The 20,107-nt window shown below is 41.3% G+C and overlaps 1 protein-coding gene across 1 annotated transcript in view; it reads left to right on the top strand.

The window, feature by feature from the left end:
* Positions 1 to 20,107, top strand: part of ush2a (Usher syndrome 2A (autosomal recessive, mild)) — an 815,153-nt gene that overhangs the window by 14,455 nt on the left and 780,591 nt on the right. Inside the window, exon 3 of the mRNA XM_080200528.1 lies at positions 7,941 to 8,106. Coding sequence (XP_080056654.1) covers positions 7,941 to 8,106 — 166 coding nt within the window. The remainder of the gene's footprint in view (positions 1 to 7,940; positions 8,107 to 20,107) is intronic.

The raw sequence follows: 20,107 nt of genomic DNA, 5'->3' as shown, positions 1-20,107 counted from the left end.
GATGAATTCCTGAAAGCTGTGGCATTCCTTTGTTTAGTCCCAAGGGAAGTGAAGGAACCTTCAAAATCCTTTCAAGGAGAGAGAAACTCTTGGATGGAAATAAAAGTAGGATGGAAGCAGTCCGTTGATATTTTCCTTTTTTAGGAAAAAGGGTTTAGGATTTTGCATTATGTCAGTAGTACCTACTTTAATTAACACTCCTTCAGTTAAGACTTTTTTAAAAAGATTAAATCCTTGACATTATTATTTCAGTTAAGAACTGGGAGATTTAATTTATATTTAAGAAGTTAGTGGTCTCCAATGAGGCCTCAAAAAATTAGGGGCTCTTTGTGGGATTACAAAACCACAGAGTGAAATAAGTGGACTGAGATTCGTTAACGTTTAAGTGAGCAGAATTTCACAGTGACTTTTACTGCAGTTACTGAAATTTAAAATGGCTTTATCAATTGCTGAAGCTTTTCTTGAGAAGGAAGATTCATCAGAATACCTTTCATCTGTTAACAAATGTTAATTTAAAAGCAACAGGAGAATAGATGGATTTAGAGTAAAATATAGACACTTCAAAAGCAGAAATAGTTGAGATATTTGAAATTGAAAGCGGGAAAAAACTTTCCCAGATACCGCACAGATTGAGTTATCCAGAAATAAAAACCAAAAATGCTGGAAATTCTGAGTGGGTGTGACAGCATCTGTGGAGAGAGAGTAGAGCTAACATCTTGAGCCTGGATGACCCTTCACTCCAACAGATCCCTGCATCCACAGTAATTTGCTTTCATCTTCGAGTTAACTGGAATTCAATTGCAAATGAAACATCTTAACACGGAAAAAGAACTGAAATGTTTTGAATCAGAAAGGGAGAAAAAATGAATTTTAAAAATTAAAGTCAAAAGAGAAGTAGGAGAAAATGACAGAGTTTCAGAGAGGAAAACATAGAAAGAAGGGAAAGAGACAGAGAGTTTCAAAGCAGACAGAAACAAGAAACTCTAAGCTGAAGAGAAAGGATTTGTTTACCTGGAATAACTAGTGAATGAGATAATGATTTGAATTCATCTCCAAAATTGTGATTTGCTAGAAATATTAATATTCTGTCTAAATTCAGTGAGGATGGGTTGAAAGGCTTTTTGTTTCATTGAGAAAATTGTTATAAAGCCTGCCTAGCCACAAGTGTTTTAGTAGGAAAAGTATGTCGGTGGGGGGGAGGATTCTCCCCAACAAATTCTAAGTGTTGAATTTACATAAAAACTGGAGTAAATCCCGCAGGTTTTCTCAGCAGGGTTTTCAAAATGAATCTCCCTCACTCTGTGCACTGCAAAGTGCACTAGCGTGACTCATTCTAAAACCAGTGGGCGGGGCCTGGAGAGGCCGGCAGCGTAGCGCTGAGTGGGCCACTGCGCAGGCATCGATCTGTCAGTGCCAAGATTGGTGCATGTGCAGAAGCCCTGCACTGCTGGCCTCCCGATTTCTGGCCACCTCAATCACTGGCCAACCCCACAACCCCTGCATCACTGGCCCTCCGACCTCACCAAGGCCCGATCGCTGGCCCCATAAACATGCCTGGGCCAGCCTCAAATTCCCCCTCCCCCCCACCCCCCCCCCCCCCCCCCAACCCTGATGGCCCCCTGATCATTGGCCCCTGCCACTCAGCTCAAATGCAGAGTGGCAGCGTGGTCCCCACCCCCACATATCATCTCCACAGAGACCCTGCCCCCTTGGCACTGTCCCAAGCCTGATGGGCAGTGCCAAGGTATCTCCTGGGCATTGGCACTTTGTTCATTGCACAGTGCCAGGGACCCAGGCTGTCTCTGCCAAGGTAGAAATGCCCCTTCCAGGCCTGACCTTCTGCGGACCTCGATTGCCTCTCCATCACTCCTGAGGTCAGGCCACCAGCTCACCGTTAGTGAGGAATATTGTAAACCCCACTGGAGTGATATACTCCTGGCAGGTGGGGGAGAGGCTAGTGGGCCCAGAGGTTTCAGCCCTGGACCTGCAAATCAGACTTAAATGGTATGTAAATTAATATTTAAATAATTAATGCAAGTTCAGTGCCAATTTCTGGTGCGGAGCTGATGTGCCGGAAATCTGACACTGGAGGCCATGGCGCCCAGTGTGGAGCCTGCCAAATGGCTTCTGCTTGAGGCTCCTGGCCTGTGAAGCAACAAAGGTAGTGCAGTGGGGATGGGAGAATCCCCCCCTGTTCAAGCCATTCCGATGACCAATCTTTTAGTTATGATATGATTAATTTGCCGTGCTTAATGAGCTGGTTCCAGAAGCTCGTAGATTGAAATTTCAAAACCTCAGGAAAAGACAGAATCAAACGTTTGCAGAATCTGCTGGGGAAAAAAAAATGTTTCTTGATGGTTGATATCTGTCAATGAAAATTGAACAGGAGTTTTGAAAAGGTGAGGGAAGTATTATTAATGGAGTAATTTAAAAATAGTATTCCACCTGGAACTAGAATTCCCTGAGAGGAATGGAGAGCTGATAGCTAGATTTAACTCACAAACACCTAAGTGGTGGCAACCCTCCCTTATAAACCCACCCAGAAACTGGAGGAATAAAGTAAATAGTAATCACAAAGACTTTAATTTAATCGGAGGAGACACATTAACGCAAAGGCAGATGTTCCCCAAGATGGTAGAAAGGATAATGTGGAGGATAGAAATGAATAAAAAAAGACCAGCATGTTTTCACAAGTATAAAGTTGGACACTTAAAAGTGCATTGTTGGATATTAAAACTGAAAGTAGTAGCTTTAGAAAGGGTGGCTGATGTTTCCAGTGAATACCACTGGGGCAACACGGTGGCACAGTGGTTAGCACTGCTGTCTCACAGTGCCAGGGATCCCAGGTTCAGTTCCCAACTTGAGTCGGTGTCTATGAGGAGTTTGCACATTCTCCCCGTGTTTGCGTGGATTTCCTCCCACCGTCTGAAAGATGTGCCAATTAGGTGCTCGGCCATTCTAAATTCTCCCTCAGTGCCCCCGAACAGGTGCCAGAATGTGGCGACTAGGGGATTTTCACAGTAACTTCATTGCAATGTTAATGTAAGCCTGCTTGTGATGAGTACATAAACTTCAACTTTATAGGAGTGAACCTTGCAAGAAACCAATAGGGATTATGGCAGTTTCATTTTTTGAAGGGAAATAATTTCATTTTTGTCTAAGGACATAAAAAGATTGTTATTCTGAGATACCAGTTTAGCGCAGAGCTTGATGCTAGCAAAAAATTTAGATTTCTCTTTCTTATGCTAGAAACTTATGACATTTCTTCCAGTGAATACATGAATACGGCAGAGATCAATAAGGCTATAGGAGTAATAAAAATGCATGAAACCACCCTCTGGAAGTTCCTCTCCAAGCTGCTTACCAATCTGACCTGGAAATATATCACTGTCCCCTCACTATCATTCTGTCAATATCCTGGAACTCCTGTCCTAATGGTTGTGGGTGTACCTCCACCACACGGACTACAGCAATTGAAGAAGGCAGATCACCTACTTGAGTGCAATGAGAGATGGGCAATATATGCTGGCCCAGCCAGTGATGCCCACTTCCTGTACATTAATTACTAAGAAAACGTCCTGAGGATTTGTCAATTGTTGGTCCCGTAATTTTTCTCTAATACTTTTATTTTGCGGATACTAATTACTTTAAATTCCTCACTTTTATTAGCCTCTTGATTACCCTTTTTTTCTGGTTGTAATACGTGCCCTTTACCATGAAGTCTGTTGTGATATTGTATGCATGCCAATGCAGACAATGATATGTACCTTTTAAGATGCTGAATAGTGAAATCACAATATCACTGTGTAAGGCTGGAGGTCAAAAGACAGAGTCTCATATTTAATGATCGCTATTGCCAGCTTCCCCTACTGCAGACATTCACGACTGCCTGTGACTTGTATCAGTAAGACTTCATGTTTATCTTATGAGTCAGGCTCATAGTCAAGTAATCAACCTATGTAACTGAAAGGATCCAAGGCCTGTGTAGATCTGTATATAGTTGAGGTAATAAACTTAATAGTATTGTGTTCAATCATAACCCTCCCTATTCTCAATATCTTGCTTAGTGTGTGTAACATAGAGACAAATCTCTTTAAGTCTACATTGAGACCCTTATCGTATATGGTGGCAGCAGACTGTAGGAGACCACGCCACTTTCTGGGTGTATTAACATGGCTCCTGCTCTGTCCAAGCCCACAAGAAATTACAAAGGGTCATGAACGAAACCCAGTCCATTTTGCAAACCAGCCTCCTATCCATTGACTCTATCTACACTTCCTGCTGTCTCAGAAAAGCAGCCTGCATAATCAAGGACCCCAGTCGCCCCGGACATTCTCTCTTCCATCGGGAAAAAGATACAAAAGTTTGAGGTCACTATACATGACCGACTCAAGAATAGCTTTTTCCCTGCTGCCATCAGACTTTTGGATGGACCTACCTCATCTTAAGTTGATGTTTTTCTACATCCTAGCTATTACTGTAACAATTCATTTTGTCCCCTCTCCTTGCTTTGTCTGTGTAGCACAAGAAACAATACTTTTCACTGTGTACTAATATGTGACAATGATGAATCAAATCAAAAAAGACAAAGACAACACAAAATATTTGTTCAGCATCTCTGCCATTTCCATACTTTCCTCCTTTTTGTATACTTGCAAAAGATTCTGCTTTTTAAAATTTCTGCCTCTTATATTTTTAATCAATCTTTTGCTCGCACTTTGCTAGTTTCTAAAATCTCTCAATCCTCTCTTAAACTTACCACTATTCTTTGCAACATTATCAATCACATTTTTAAAAATCTAATACAATTCTCAACTTTCCTCGTAATCAGGGAAGGATCTTTCTCACTGATGCTTCAACGGAATGTGTTTTTTGTTGATAATTTTGAATTGTTTCTCGAAATATTTCCCACTGTTTACTTCCTTTGTTGATGTCTTTTTGTCTATTTGCCCACCTTAACCAGCTCTTCCCTCATACCTATGTAATTGACCTTGTTTAAATGTAAGTTTTGTTTTGAACACAAGCATGTTCCCAAACTTAATATGAAACAAATGTGTGTTCTAATCACATTTTCCCAGAGGATCTTTTACTGTGAGATTATGTATTAATCTTGCCTCATTACACAATACGAGATTTATCCCTAGGTGGTCCCACAATGTATTATTCCAGGAAATTGTTGAAAATATGTTCTACACAATCATCTTCCTTTACTATCAGGGTTACCCCTCCTTCTCCATTCTGCTTGTGTTTTCAAAATGTTGTGTATACGGGAATATTTATCTCCCAACTTTGGTCACATTGCGAACATGTCATTGCAATGGTGATTAGATTGAAATCATTTATCTCTGTTTGTGCTGCTTGTTGGTTTATCTCATTATAAATATCTCATGCAGGCCTTTCATTTTATGTTTTCCTACCATTGTTCTTTGCATGGACCTTATTCCCTGCAGGCACTTGCCATAGGTTTTCCAGAATTGCAATGCTCTCCAAAACCTCATACATGCTGAAACTAAGTTTCATCACCTACTTTGACGGATGTATCTACTTACTTAGTTTGTTAACATTATTGTCTAATGCATTATTTTAGTTCTATAGATGAATTAGTTTATCTAGTTTATTAATTAGGTAAAGTAATAGTAAATTACAGATTCTTAGCTCTCAGATTGGCACAACTCCCTATTTTAAAAACAAAAGCTAAACTAAACACTCACCATCCAATCAATTGTCCTTTTGCAGAACTTTTATTTGTTGATTTCTATTGTAAACACAACACCTCTATCCCGAAAAGAGGGAGACAGAAAGCAGGAAACCATGGGCCAGTTAGCTGAACATCCAGCATTAGGAAGATGCTTAAATCCATTATTAAGGAATTAGCAACGGGAGAGTTAGAAAATCAAAATACTACCAAGCAGAGTTAATGTGGTTTATGAAAAGGAAATTGTGTTTGACAAATTTATTGCAGTTCTTTGTGATGTAATGAGCAGGTAGTTAGTAGAGAATTTGGATTTCCAGAAGGCATTCAGTAAGGTGCCACATAAAAGGTACTACACATGAACGAGCTTGTGGTATTGGACGTAATATATTAACATGGTTAGAGGATTAACTAATGAATAGGAAATAGAGAGTTGGGATAAATAGATCATTTTTAGGGATCAGTGCTGGGTCCTCAACTATTTACAATCTATGTGAACTCTTTCGATGAAGGGACCAAATATTTGTAGCCATTCCTCTCTCAGCTCCATTCTCGGGCCTGGTGGTTTTATCTGCAGTTATTTCTCTTGCTTTCCCACTGTTCTATTTACTATGTACTTTTGGATCAGATCAGCTCCGGTTGTTGTGGCACTATCAAGCTGCTCTTGGTGATGAACACTGAATGTGCCGCCCAGAGTGCATTCTTTCTCCTTGCCAGCCTCAATGCTTCCTCCAAGTGGTGTTCAACATGGAGGAGTACTGATTCATCACCTGAGATGGGACAGCACATGGTCCTCAGCTGGAGGATTCTTTGTTGGTTCTTGGTGTCTTGAGACTTCATAGCATCCTAAAATGATGACGACGACTCCTGAGGCAACTCACTCCTCACTACATACCAGTGTGCCACCACCTCTACTGGACCTATGAGACTGGACAAGGGTTCTATGACCTGTCCTGCTGGTTGGACTGGACATAACCAGCAATGGTGATGGTGCTGTTTGGGGCATTATCTATAACGTATAATTCTGTGGGTATGGCTATGTAAGGCTATTGCTTGACTAGTCCATGAGACAGCTCTCCCAATTTTGACACACATCCCCAGATGTTAGCAAGAAGGACTTTGCAGGGTTGACAGGGCTGGGTTTGCCATTGTTGCTTCTGGTGCCATGTCAATGCTGGGTGGTCTGTCCGGTTTCATTATTTTTGTTTGTAGCAGTTGGATACAACTGAATGGCTTGTTAGGCCATTTTAGAGGGCACTTAAGAGTCAAACATATTGCTATACATCTGGAGTCACATGCAGGCTAGATCAGGTAAGGATGGCAGATCTCCTTCCCTAAAGAACATTAGTGAACTGGATAGGTTTTTATGACAATTGGCAACTGTCATTATTAGACTTCTAATTCCAGAATTCTTTGTGGTGGAATTTGAAACCAGGTGGCCAGAGTATACCTTGGGTCTCTACCAGTTTAGTAGATTACTAGTGCAGCAACAAAACCACTGTGCCCCATCCCCAGGTCCAGTTGCCAATGGACCTTCCCCTTTCCCTCCTTTGGGTGGTGGGAAGTGAGATCCTGAAATATTCAAGTCATCGAATATATCACAGCACTTCAAGGTTAGTTTAGGCATTTTGCCGTAGAGAAGTTGAACTGAATTGTATTGACAACGAGGTCAACAGGACAGCATGGTGGCACAGTGGTTAGCACTGCTGCCTCACAGCACCAGGGACCTGGGTTTGATTCCCGACTTGGGTCACTGTTTGTATGGAGTTTTCCCCGTGCCTGCGTGGGTTTCCTCCGGGTGCTCCAGTTTCCTCCCACACCTCAAAGATGTATGGGTTAAGTCGATTGGCTATGTCAAATTGACCTTAGTTTCAGGAGGATTGATAGGGTAAATATTTGGGGTTAAAGGGAAAAGGTGGGATTGTTGTTGGTGCAGGCTTGACTGGCCAAATGGCCTCCTTCTGTACTGTAGGGATTCTATGAGGTGACATTGATGGACACATTTTACTGAGAAATCAGCCAGATTTCAGAAAACTAATAAAATAATCTTCTTGTCAGAGTCCGAATCATGCTGTATGTGTACACATTGCTGTTTAGTTCAGGGTTCATACTCCCCTAATTTGATTATTCACATCCCCAAACCTATATAGTGCATTTAGCACCCACTATTTGTTCAGATTTTCTGGATTAAAGTACTGATGCTTAGGAGGGTCCATTATATTTACTGATGCTATTTGTTTTTCTTTAGGACCGTTATCGAGAAAGGTACCAATAATCAAACAGTTTTCAGGCTAACCATATCAGAAAGAGGATCTATGTTTTATTACCGCACATCATCTGGCTTGCAACTACCAGTAGTGGTGAATACACGCGGAAGAATCCACTCCGACAAATGGACTCATCTGGCAGTTCAGGTAAGAAAAAAACGTGTAATTTGTGCAGCTCCCATAAAGTGCACAGCATGTCAAATAGGAACATTTATCATCAAAATTAAAGGCTTCCATAAGGAGGAGGTGATTGCTGTCTTATTGGCGGAGAAAAAAATTAAAATATGTTTGTGTCTTTTATATCAAACAAATGATTCATTTCAAAAATTTATTGACTTTCTTGTAATTCCGGGTGTTGCATAAATGTGAATCATTGTAAATCTATATTATTGATGATGATTTGGTACAGACATTAGCAAATTAATCTCATGGCCACTAATTCACTTTATGACGGCAGGTGAAACGAAATACAAGAAACTCAACCAGAGACCTTCTTGTTAACTGAAAATGTGAACGTATCCAGACATCAGGCTGCTACCTGCAAGCCTTGTGACCCAATATTCAATTCCTCAAATGGGCGTGCTGCCTATGAAGGCACTATCAGTTTGCCTAAATTACTGAAATGAAATCCTATGACTAATTTTAGTCCAGTCATGTGCCTTCTCATAGAATAGAATCTCTACAGTGTAGATGGAGGCCATTCAGCCCATCAAGTCTGCACTGACAACAAAACCACCCAGGCTCTATCCCCATAACCTCACATATTTACATTGCTAACCCCTCTAACCTATGCATCCCGGGACACTGAGGGGCAATTTAGCGTGGCCAATTGACCTAACCCGCACATCTTTGGACTGTACGAGGAAACCGGAGCACCCAGAGGAAACCCACGCAGACACGGGGAGAATGTGCAAACTCCACACAGACAGTGACCAAAGCCGAGAATCAAACCCATGTCCCTGGAGGTGTGAGGCAGCAGCGCTAATCACTGTCCCACCGTGAACTGGACAGCCCAACTGCTAAAAGACTCTCAGGCATATTTTGGCACGAGAGGCTGAATTTCTACACTAAATCTCTTGGCCACAAGATACACTTAGTCAAATGTGGTATAGGGCAATCAAAAGAAATATCAGGCACCCTAGCATCAGCTTGTAACAAATCCGTTAACTTCAATGAGGGAGAAAAATGCTTTATTTCATTAACTCCAGGATTCAGAAATCCAGTTCTGCTTAATGATAAGCAATTACGGATGTTAATTCTGTAAGGGCTAAACTATGGCTGCCCAAAGATCAAGCCTCAATTGTGAAATGTAACTGGGTCTGACATTTGGATCTCATTCCTGGGTCCACAGTAAAGTCCTCTTTCCTCAGGCACAGCAAAGCTCTGTGAAACAAAGAGAAAAATATTTCCAGCAAGATGGATGTGATCAGTGAGATTTTTGAAAATTATATCATTTTTTGTCACAGAACATCATGCTTTTTACTTTACATAAAGAAGAGTTATTAGCTTCCTTTGTTAAATGAAAGAGGTTAAGTTTGACCTTTTTAGTCACATTTGTTTCTGTGGATGGTGAGGAATTTGAAACTGCTTGTGAATGCAGTTATATTAGGAGCCTTCCAATTACCGGGTTTATAAAAGTTTTATGCATCAGTTAATTGAAAAGGATACTCCATTGCAGAGGGGGGAGAAAGAAAACAAAAATTCCTCTTCCCAGTTTTGCACTGCTACTTACAGCAATTTTATATTGTATTGCGACTTATTCTGATGAAATGCAGATTTTTGTAATTATATCCAGCAACGTTCAGCCTCTTAAAGGGCACTGTCTCAACAACTGAGTATTTCTACACTTGTTTTAGATTTGAAACAAATGTACCATGTGATGATGTGTATCTACTTGAAGTGGATCTTACTTTCACTTGTGTTGTGTCATTTTGACAATATAGTATACTATTCTTAGCGTTCCTTCCTTTTCTAATATAAAGAGGTTTGCCCAATTCTATTTTGAGAAGACAAGGAAGTAGGGCTGGAGCACATTTTGTGACTTAGCATTATGGGCGCAGCGGTTCATGCATTGAAGCACGTATTAAGAATTAATGTACACCGATCATTTTAATGGTTGAAAAATTGTACAGGCCACAAATTCTCTAGATATGCTTTTGTTGCAAGAAGCAATACATTGGATGTACTTAAGTCATAACACCATATTAAGCCATCAAACATGTTCTTTTCGGAGACTGTGTGTGATCTACCTTTTCGTGGACTCTAGCCCATCTGTTTAATCTCCTGAGGCAAAGTTTTGTGCAAGTGCTCCCTGGTCCCCAAAATTAATCAAGTGAAATTCTCGAAAATCTCTAATCAGTATCCATTGTTCAACCCTGGCTAGTTGTTTTCCAGATGACATTTCTTCAGTTAAAGTAGCACAGGAACCATTGCGTTCCATCAAGTATTTGATTATCTACGTTCATAATAACTTAAATTCCCATTTCTAACCACATCATTTATCCAATTCATTTTTGAATAGATCTGTTTTTCTCATGTCGACTAGGCTGAGGGGGAAAAATAGCTTCCTCTCATCTCTGGTTTGGCTTGAAACTTGTTAACTTTGTACTTGTACAGTGCTTCTTTTTAATTACTGAAACTGGAACAATTTCAATTCCAATTCCAAATATGCTTCGGAATGTCTGTGTTACTAAAAAGGAGTGAAACAACTGGAGTGAAAAGTAATTCTCCATCCTCTGATTACTTCCCTTTGTGCATTCTTGCAATAATGATAAGCAATTCTAGGTAATGCAATTCCAGTATGTAAAGCAGAACAGTGAGCGTATCAATTTCCTTGGACTTAACTTTGCATGTAAGTGAAAAAAAATATGCTAATAGGGCAGCCGTGATATGCTCAGATTTCTTACTGTTTATTACATTGTTGAGGGGGGACTGGCTTTGTCTGCAATTTATTTGAGACCATGCTTTTGACATTTTTAAAAAATTAATCACTACTTGCTAGATTTGTGTGACAAAATAAATTTCAATCATAAGCACACATTCATGGCGCCATGCATAAATTACCACATGGATAAATTATGTTTCCACTTCTTTTTTTAAACCTTACTATTGGAAACATTGCATACTGCTAACTCAGCAACTGGTAGGCTGATCCCTGCTGTTTCTCACTGAGAGACCTCACCTTGATGTTTCTTTTGACTTGCCATGGAACTCTTTTACATTTAAAGGTTCCTGAAAATGCTGTGGGCTGTTTTAGGCTGAGTTACAAAAACCAGCAAACAATCATTATAAGAATCAGTACATTTTGCTGTGGCTGAAAGTAGAAAGTTTTAACATACAAAAATATCACATAGTAAGACGTCACAAATTTTTTTGCAAAGAAAATGGTATATTTGAATACAAAATGGTGCGATGACAGAAGGAAGTGCCAAATAACTATTCATCTGTGTTTAACACTGCTCTGGAGACTTGAGCCCTCCGAAAAAAAGATGTGAAAATGGCAAACTGGGAGTGAGATAAAAATGTCTTTCATTTTTTTTTCACGTGACTAATAATGAAATCAGGCAGCATTTTGCAGCTGCACATAAAATGAGTATTTTACTAGAGGTCAAACATGGAGTCAGTGAATTTAATAATGAAAAGGATTTAAAAGTATCAGCACAGCAGTGAAAGAGGTGAATAGAGTCGCACAGTACAGAATGAGTCCATTCGACAAATTGTGCCTCTGCTGGCACTTTGAAAGATCCACCAATTTGTCCCAGTTCCCTGGTCTTTCTCCTTATGTTTGCAACTTGTTTCCTTTTTTAAGTAGATATCAAATTGCCTTCTGTAAATTGTTATTAGATCAACTTTTCAAGCAGACCTGTTCCAGATTGTAACCATTCATTTTATTAAAAAATTTCTTCTCACCTCCTCCTCTTAACTCTTTGTCAATCATTTTAAATTGTGTCCTTTACATACCAACCTTTCTGCCAGTGGATATTACTTCTCCTCATCTGCTCCATCAAAACTCTTGAATTTTTGATACCTTTATTCAATATCCCCTTAATCTTCTCTACTCTAAGGAGGGAAAGTCTCACTTCTCCAGCCTCTTCACAGAACTAAAGTCTCTCAATCTTGATAGTGTTACAACAAACCCCCTCTGTATTATTTCCAAAACCTTGACCTAAAGCCTGTAGCTTTAAAGATTCTTGAATCAGCTTTAAGCAGCTTCTGAAAGTTGCCCTCTTGCACTGGCAGAGATTGCTGTGTCTGAAACTCACTCACTGTTGTAGCTCCCACAATAACATTTGCTGGTCCCTGGATTAGCAGAGGTACTGGTTGGTGTTAGTACAGAACTAATGGTCCCAGTCAGGACCTGAAAGCACTGTGTAAGTGGTTTCCTTCAATCTCTTTGACAGCATTGTTTGCTGCCAGGAAGCTACCAATATCTTTGAAACTGTTTCTAATATCTTGATGTCACTAAAGTTGTCTGGGCTGCCACAAGTTCCGAGATGTTCTGCAGGATTGGGAAACTTCCTTCAGTGGACTCCTTCCCATTTGATGCTGCTGGAATGGTTATTCACTGCCAAATCTTGCTGGAATACAAATACCACTATTGCACCCATCTATTAAAGTGCTCATTATTCCTTGAAAACCTTGAAATGCAAAAGTAACCCTGGCTTCTTATTTCTACTGCAAACCATCTGCCCTATCTTCTCCACTGTTACTTCCACTATTAAATGCAAGGAAATCAAAAGAATTATTTTTCATTAAGATCACGATCATCTTTCTCTGCCATCCGGTTCCACACTACTTGCTCACCAAACTTCCTCTGAAGTTTTCCTCCGTCCTAGTTCTGAACTTGATGCTTTTTTCAGTTTTTCTTCTGTCTTCTTTCATGCCTTCTCTGAGCTCAACCCATGGTCCATTAAACCAACCTCCTGCTCTCCCAGCCCTATTCCCACAAAACTGCTGACCAAGGATTTCCCCCCTTTGCCCTCTTGTAAGGTGGTATCATTATTCATTTTCTCTCTTTCGATGCAGAACCCCTCCTCCTTTAAATTTATTGTCATCACCTCTCTACCCAAAAACCTTTGATCCACTATCCATACAAACTGCCTCCCTGTCTCCAAACTACCGTCTCTGTCCAAAGTACTTGGACATCCCAAATTGGTGGTCATCTTTCTGAAAAGCTACGTTTGAATCCCTCCAATCAGGTTTCTGTTCCTGCAGTGTTGCAAATTATATCCTATGTGACTGTCTCCGAGGTAAACTGTCCCTCCTTGTCCTTCTCAAACTTTCTGCAACTTTTGACATGGTTGGCCATATTATCTTACCTCAAACCTTTCTGCACTATCATCCAGTTAAATGAGATTGCACTCACCTAGTCTCATTCTTATCTGTTGAACCATAGCCAGATAGTTATTTGCAAAGGTTTCTCCTCCTGGTCCTGCATTGTTACGCCTAGCGCACCCCAAGGATCTATCCTTGGCTTCCTCCTATTTCTCATCTACATGCTGCCACTTGGTAACATCATTTGGAAGTTCTGTGTTTGTTTTCACACGTATGTTAATGACATCCAGCTCCATTTCACCACCATCTCAGTTGACTTCTCCGCTGCTGCTAAGTTATCAAATTGCTTGTCCAAAATTCAATACTGGATAAGCAGGAATTTTCTCCAGACAAACTTTTGGAAGGTTGAGATTTTGGTCGGAATCTTCCTAGCATAGTTGCCAAGGCTCATAAGTTTGTATCCAAGGCCAATGGAGAATGCTGTTCTGTGAGCCTTGGGCAAGTGTACGGGTAAAATCAGGGCTATTGTCTTCAGTTCTTGCTCCAAACTTTGTTCCCTAGCAACTGACTCTATCAGTCTCTCTCACTCTCTCCTATCTGAACCAAATTGTTCATCATGTTGGTTCCATATTTAACCCATGATGAACTCCCAACCACGTATCTTACCAAGACTGCTTATTCCCAACCTTGCCCCGCTTCAGCCCATCCACAGTCAACACCCTCAATCATGCATTTGTTACCATTAGATCTGACAGTTCCCATGCAATCATGGCTGTGTCTTTCTACATTCTACCTTCTGTAACATTGATGTCATCTTAAACTGTGCTGCCCATGTCGCGATATGCTAAGCCTTGTCTAACTAACCCATGTGCTCACTGACTTACGTTGGCTCAGATCAAGCAATAGCTTGATTTTAACATTCTCATCCTTGTTTTAAAATCCCTCCAGGACCTCCCCATTTCTGCACTCACCTCCAGCGTCCCTATCTTTACACTCTCCCCCAGCCTCCCTATCTCTACATTCTCCCTCAGCCCCCCTATCGCTCTACACTCTCCTCTAGCCCTATCTCTGTACTCTCCTCCAGCCACCCTATCTTTACACTCTCCTCCAGCCACCCTATCTTTACACTCTCCTCCAGCCACCCTATCTCTACATTCTCCTCCAGCCTCCTTATGTCTGCACTCTCCTCCAGCCTCACAGTCCTCTGGGTTATCAGAGCTTATCTAATTCTGACAACTTGCACAGTGCAATTTTAATTGCTGCATCATTCTTGGCTGTGCCTTCAACAGCATTCCTGCGATGCACCTTGGGAGATTTTATTACACTACAGATGCAGGATAAATACAATTGTTTTTGAAAAGTGAGCAGTTTTGATAGATAAGGGTAGGACCTGATGATGCTTTATGTGGTTTAGGCAGATCTGGTGGTGAATGCTGAACCAGTTGTCTACTATATCTGTTCAAATTAGCATCCCATGGGCTTAAGGGAGCTGCATGAACAACATAAGAACATAAGAAGTAGGAGCAGGAGTAGGCCATTTAGCCCTTAGAGCCTGCCCCGCCATGCAATAAGATCATGGCTGATCTGAAGTGGCTCAGTTCCACTTTCCCGCTTTCGCCCCATAACCCTTAATTCCCTTGCCTACCAAAAACCTATCTACCCGTAACTTAAATATGTTTAGTGAGGTAGCCTCCATCACTTCAACGGGCAGAGAATTCCAGAGATTCACGACCCTTTGAGTGAAGAAGTTCCTCCTCAACTCTGTTCTAAACTGCTCCCCCCCCTTATCTTGAGGCTGTACCCTCAAGAGTACATGGGTTTAGGGAAGGCGATGGCCTAGTGGTATTATTGCTGAACTATTAATCCAGAAACTCAGCTAATTTTCTGGGAACTTGGTTTCAAATTCCACCACAGCAAATGGCAGAATTTGAATTTAATTTTAAAAAACTATCTGGAATTAAGATTCTACTGATGACCATGAAATCATTGCTGATTGTCGGAAAAACCCATCTGGATTGCTATGTCCTTTAGGGAAGGAAATCTGCCATTCTTACTTGGTCTGGCCTAAATGTGACTCCAGAGCCACAGTAATGTGGTTGACACACAACTGTCCCCCAAGGGCAACTAGGGATGGGCAATAGATGCTGGCCAGCCAACGGTGCTCATGTCCATGAATGAATAAAAAAAAGGACTACGCTAGGGGGATGGCTTGGGTGACATCACCTGGAATAATGGGGACTAGGATATTCAAGGTGGAGATGAGGGTGCGGTTGACCACATGGGATGCAGAAGTGTTATAGCAAATGGAGGGCCAAAACCTAGACGATGTGATTTTGTAAGTGAATTTTTTGTGTGACTGATACAATGGGATTAGCAAGTCCATGCAAGATGGTACCATTAAGGGGAATGGCCAAGCATATGGGTTGTGGAGTTTGCATGGAGAGTGACTAAGGGAGGATAGAAGGACAGTGAACTCAGAGCAGAGAGGGTGAGATCATTGGGATGTTGAGAGGTTGCTTGTTGCAGAGGCTGAGTCATAGAGGTTTACAGAATGGAAACAGGTCCTTCAGCTCAACACGTCTATGCCTCCCAATTTTTACCATTAAGCTAATCCCAATTGCCCGTGTTTGGCCCATATCTCTCTACACAAATCTTATCCCTATAACTGTCTGAATGCTTTTTAAAAGACAAAATTTTACCTGTGTCTATTATTTCCTCTGGCAGCTCGTTCCAAACACTCACTATCTTGTATATGAAAAATTTGCCCCTCTGGACACTTCTGAGGGAGGAAAGCATTGAAGATGGCTCAGTGAGAAATTGGCAGAATGGTTGGGTAAACAGCAGCAAATAAGATTTTCAAATAAGAAGCGAGAGATTATTCTCTTACCAAAGTTTGGCACTCTCTGCTTAACATAAGTTACCAGCATGTGCAGTCCCTTGTCTGTACATTTTTTCCTGTTGAGTCACTTGTTATAAAATATGCACACTCCATAACTAGATTTACAGATATTTTGATATTTAAACTGAGTTATGATTATCAGTCCTTTAGAAACAAAGTGTCATTCAGGACTGCATCTTTTGTTTGCTGTTTATTAATTATAATGCAAAATATATATTTTTCCTATTTTCTTTTGAAGATGATGTGCTAGTTAGGTTGATTGGCCGTGCTAAATTGATTGTAGTGTTGGGGATTAGCAGGGTAAATGTGTGGAATAGGCCCTGGGTGGATGTGGTCAGTACAGACTTGATGGGCTGAATGGCCTCCTTCTGCACTGTAGGGATTCTATGAATATAGGGCCCTAAGTGATCATGATTATTTTCCTGATATCTTTTGAAATAAGGAACATGGAGAAAGGACAACTTATTTCCAACATTTGAATACTTAATTAATTCCAGTAATAGCCTGCAGCATATGCATAGGATTTACTGAAGGCACTTAATCCAGTCACAGGGAGAGCTTAATTTGCAGAATTGGGAAAGGAATGGAGGTAGCAGTTAGGCAGCACATCTACAACAACTATTTAGTTCCTGCTTGAAGGTTATTGAATATCTCCTTATTACCATAGGAAGTAAAAAATTATTTAATTTCTCTGAGATGTCACATAAACAGTATATTCTACATACATTCAATTTCAATTTATGCTGCAAGTATTTATTCATTGGGTAGATGTTTGTTTCAATGGAGAGAATATCCAGCCGGTTCTGTTATTGGTGCGCCATCCTCCCTGCCAAGTTTTCTTTATATACTCCACTCAGGCAATACTCGATGCCCAGGAGGTAAAGAATAAAATAATCCAGTTGTGTTTGAATTTAACAAAAGGGAGAGCAAGATTTATTTGATGTTAAGAAATATTCAAACAGGAGACGATTAGGATAAGGTACAGGCATATGTCCACAAGAAATAAAGACAATGCAAAAACAAAAGCTGCAGCATCTTAAATGTATAGGCACAGGGTGATTGGATTGCACATTGTGGACAGAAAATGTAGAGGGAAATGAAATTAGGGGCAGGAAAGAATTCTCAGCAACTTCATTTTATGGCTGCCCTGGCCTAGCACTTGAAGGAAATCGCAGACAGATGACCCATGATTTCTCTATCTGCAATTTTTTGTGATGCATTTCTCCACTACAAGTGATTGAGTGTTAAAATGGCCCTTGGATATCACACAACACAAACTTTCTCACTCTTTTTCTTCACCAGGTGTTTCAACACAAGTCACGTCTAGGTGGTGTGAGCAACATTTGCTCAACACCTCGCATTGTCCATTACCCCGATTTAGGCAGTATACATGGATCATATGTGGATGAGGGTCTCAAAGCCAGCCTGGAGCAGGGCTTCAGATCTCATCAATGTTATCTAACGGAGCTACCAACAACTGGTGCATCTGCACACGTTGCCCCCTCATTCCAGAGGAAGAGTGGAACAACAAGGGGAGGCTTAATTGGTATTTTGTTGAAATAAAAACAGAGTGTGCTGGAAAAACTCAGCAGCATCTGTGGAGAGAGAAACAGAATTAACATTTCGAGTCGTTTTTGTGTTGGGTTTCCAGTGTCTACAGTATTTTGGTTTTAGAATCAATTAATCTCTACACTGCAGAAAGAGGCCATTTGGCCCATCAAGTCTGCACTGACAACAATCCCACCCAGGCTCTATCCCCATAACCTCACATATTTATGCTACTTGTCCCCCTGACACTAAGGGGCAATTTAGCATGACCAATACATCCAATCCACACATTTTTGAAATGTGGGAGGAAACTGGAGTATCCAGAGGAAACCCACACAGACATGGATGGGGAGAACATGCAAGCTCCACACACATAGTCACCCAAGCCAGGAATTGAACCTGAATCTCTGATGCGGTGAGGCAGCAGTGCTAACTACTGTACACTGTGCCACCCAACGATGTAGGTACTTTGTTGAGTTTGACAAGAAAGTTTCTCAATTTCTTGGAAAATGCATTGAGAAAACTGTAAATTTGGCTTTACAAATTTCATTTCTCATTGGCCTGAATTTTATGTTCTGAGTGCCTGACCCAAATAGATGTAAAATTGTACAAAATGATGTTGGGTGTGCACTTTGATGCTATTGTGCAAGCATGCAATATTGAGGTCAAACAGGTGAGTGCAGTAGTCGGAGCTGCGTCTGCTGACAATTAAAGGACCAATTAAGACCATTAAAAAGTCTGTTGATCGTGATTTTAAACTGCCTGTGCAATTTTATGCTCATAGCACAGGTATAATAGGCTGGCGGGTGGTAGGTTTTATCAAATTGTTATCCAAGGATAAAAGACAATTTCAGTTCATTTGCGATTTTGCTGTTGTCATGGTTTGGAGTACTGCCAGAATTCATTTTGACTGCTGTTGCATTTTCAGTCTGCCCAGCTGTATTTGAGGATCTCCTTCTCTGGAAGATTTGTTAGAAGATTGCAGCACAGTCACCCTTAGTAGCTAGGCACAGGTCTTTACATCTCTTTTAATGGGGATAGTATATTCAGTCTTTGGGACCTCCCTGAAGAGAGAGAGTAGAGCAGAAAGGAGAGAAGACCAGGTGAGTGTGGACATATCCTAGGGAGAGAACTTTAGGAGGAGAGGCACGGACTTAGTTGGTGCAGGGCCAGCAGGGAAGTCAAAGCAGTAGGGTCTACAGTAGACACCATTACCTTGCGGATGGAAACTATAAGCAGCTTCAACCACCTCAACCTGTCAAAGGTCTGGTGCTGAAGGAGGCTCTGGCACCGTAGGGACACAGGGACAGCAATATGCCAAATGATTTTGCCAGAAATCACCTACAGCTATGTGGGTAGACACCTCATGCCAATGCCTTTGAAGGTCACAGTGGCTCTCAATTTCTATTCCAGGGCTTAATAGGGATCTGTGTGGTGTGTCCCAATCGCCCAGTTGCATCAAGTTCATCACTGACACTCACTTCACACATGTTCTCACGTTTATCCATTATCAGACAGATGAGGCCAGCCAGAGACTTTGAGGCTCCCCCCATATTGAGAGTGCCACAGATTGCACTCATGTAACCATCGAGGCACCAGTAGATGAACCAGACGTCTTTGTCAATGGTCAATGAACATACCGATTATCTATGACCACAGGATACAGTGGGTGGGTGGCACAATGGCAAGCATTGCTACCTCACAGTGCCATGGACCCAGGTGCTAATCCCGGCTTGGGTGATTGTGTGTGCAGAGTCTGCACATTCTCTCCGTGTCTGTGTGGGTTTCCTCCAGGTGCTCCAGTTTCCTCCCACAGTCTGAAAGAGATGCTGGTTTGGTGCATCAGCCATGCTAAATTCTCCCAAACTGGTGCTGGAATGTGGTGACTAGGGGATTTTCACAGTAACTTCATTGCAGTGTTAATGTAAGCCTACTTGCTTTTTCGTGTCAGTCAAGGCTGCTGTGTATTCCCAGCAATTTTCTATTTTTATAGAAATGCCCTTTACCCTGGCAGCTCATATGGCACTTACATCTTGGGACACAGTGCCCAACTATTTTGCCCATCCGCTTCAGTGCACACCAGAAGATCATTCTCACAAACAATTCTACAATTGCAGAAAGTTCCCTCTGTCTCCCCCACAAACACTGGCTGCTCTCCAGGTGCTGCCTGCAGTATTTTTAGACAATTCTCCTGCGCCTCCCCTCTCCACCATCCCTGATCCTGATTTTGCAATGGACCTGGTGGCCAACTAGTTCCCACCCCTACTCTCACTGTCAGGCCAACTGGAAGACCTGTTTCATTGCTGGGCTGACTCAATCAGCGTTGAGGACACAATTTTGCCCAGGAGTGGATTTTACATCCATTTCTGGACCCACCACATGCCAAGTGTGAAATTCTCCATACTTATGGAAGGATATACTTGCACA

This window comes from Carcharhinus amblyrhynchos, chromosome 12, assembly GCF_965287045.1.
Source record: "Carcharhinus amblyrhynchos chromosome 12, sCarAmb.v2.hapA, whole genome shotgun sequence".
NCBI lineage: Eukaryota > Metazoa > Chordata > Chondrichthyes > Carcharhiniformes > Carcharhinidae > Carcharhinus > Carcharhinus amblyrhynchos.
The sequence above is the reverse complement of the archived record's forward strand: the minus strand, read 5'-3'. Positions and strand labels throughout refer to the sequence as shown.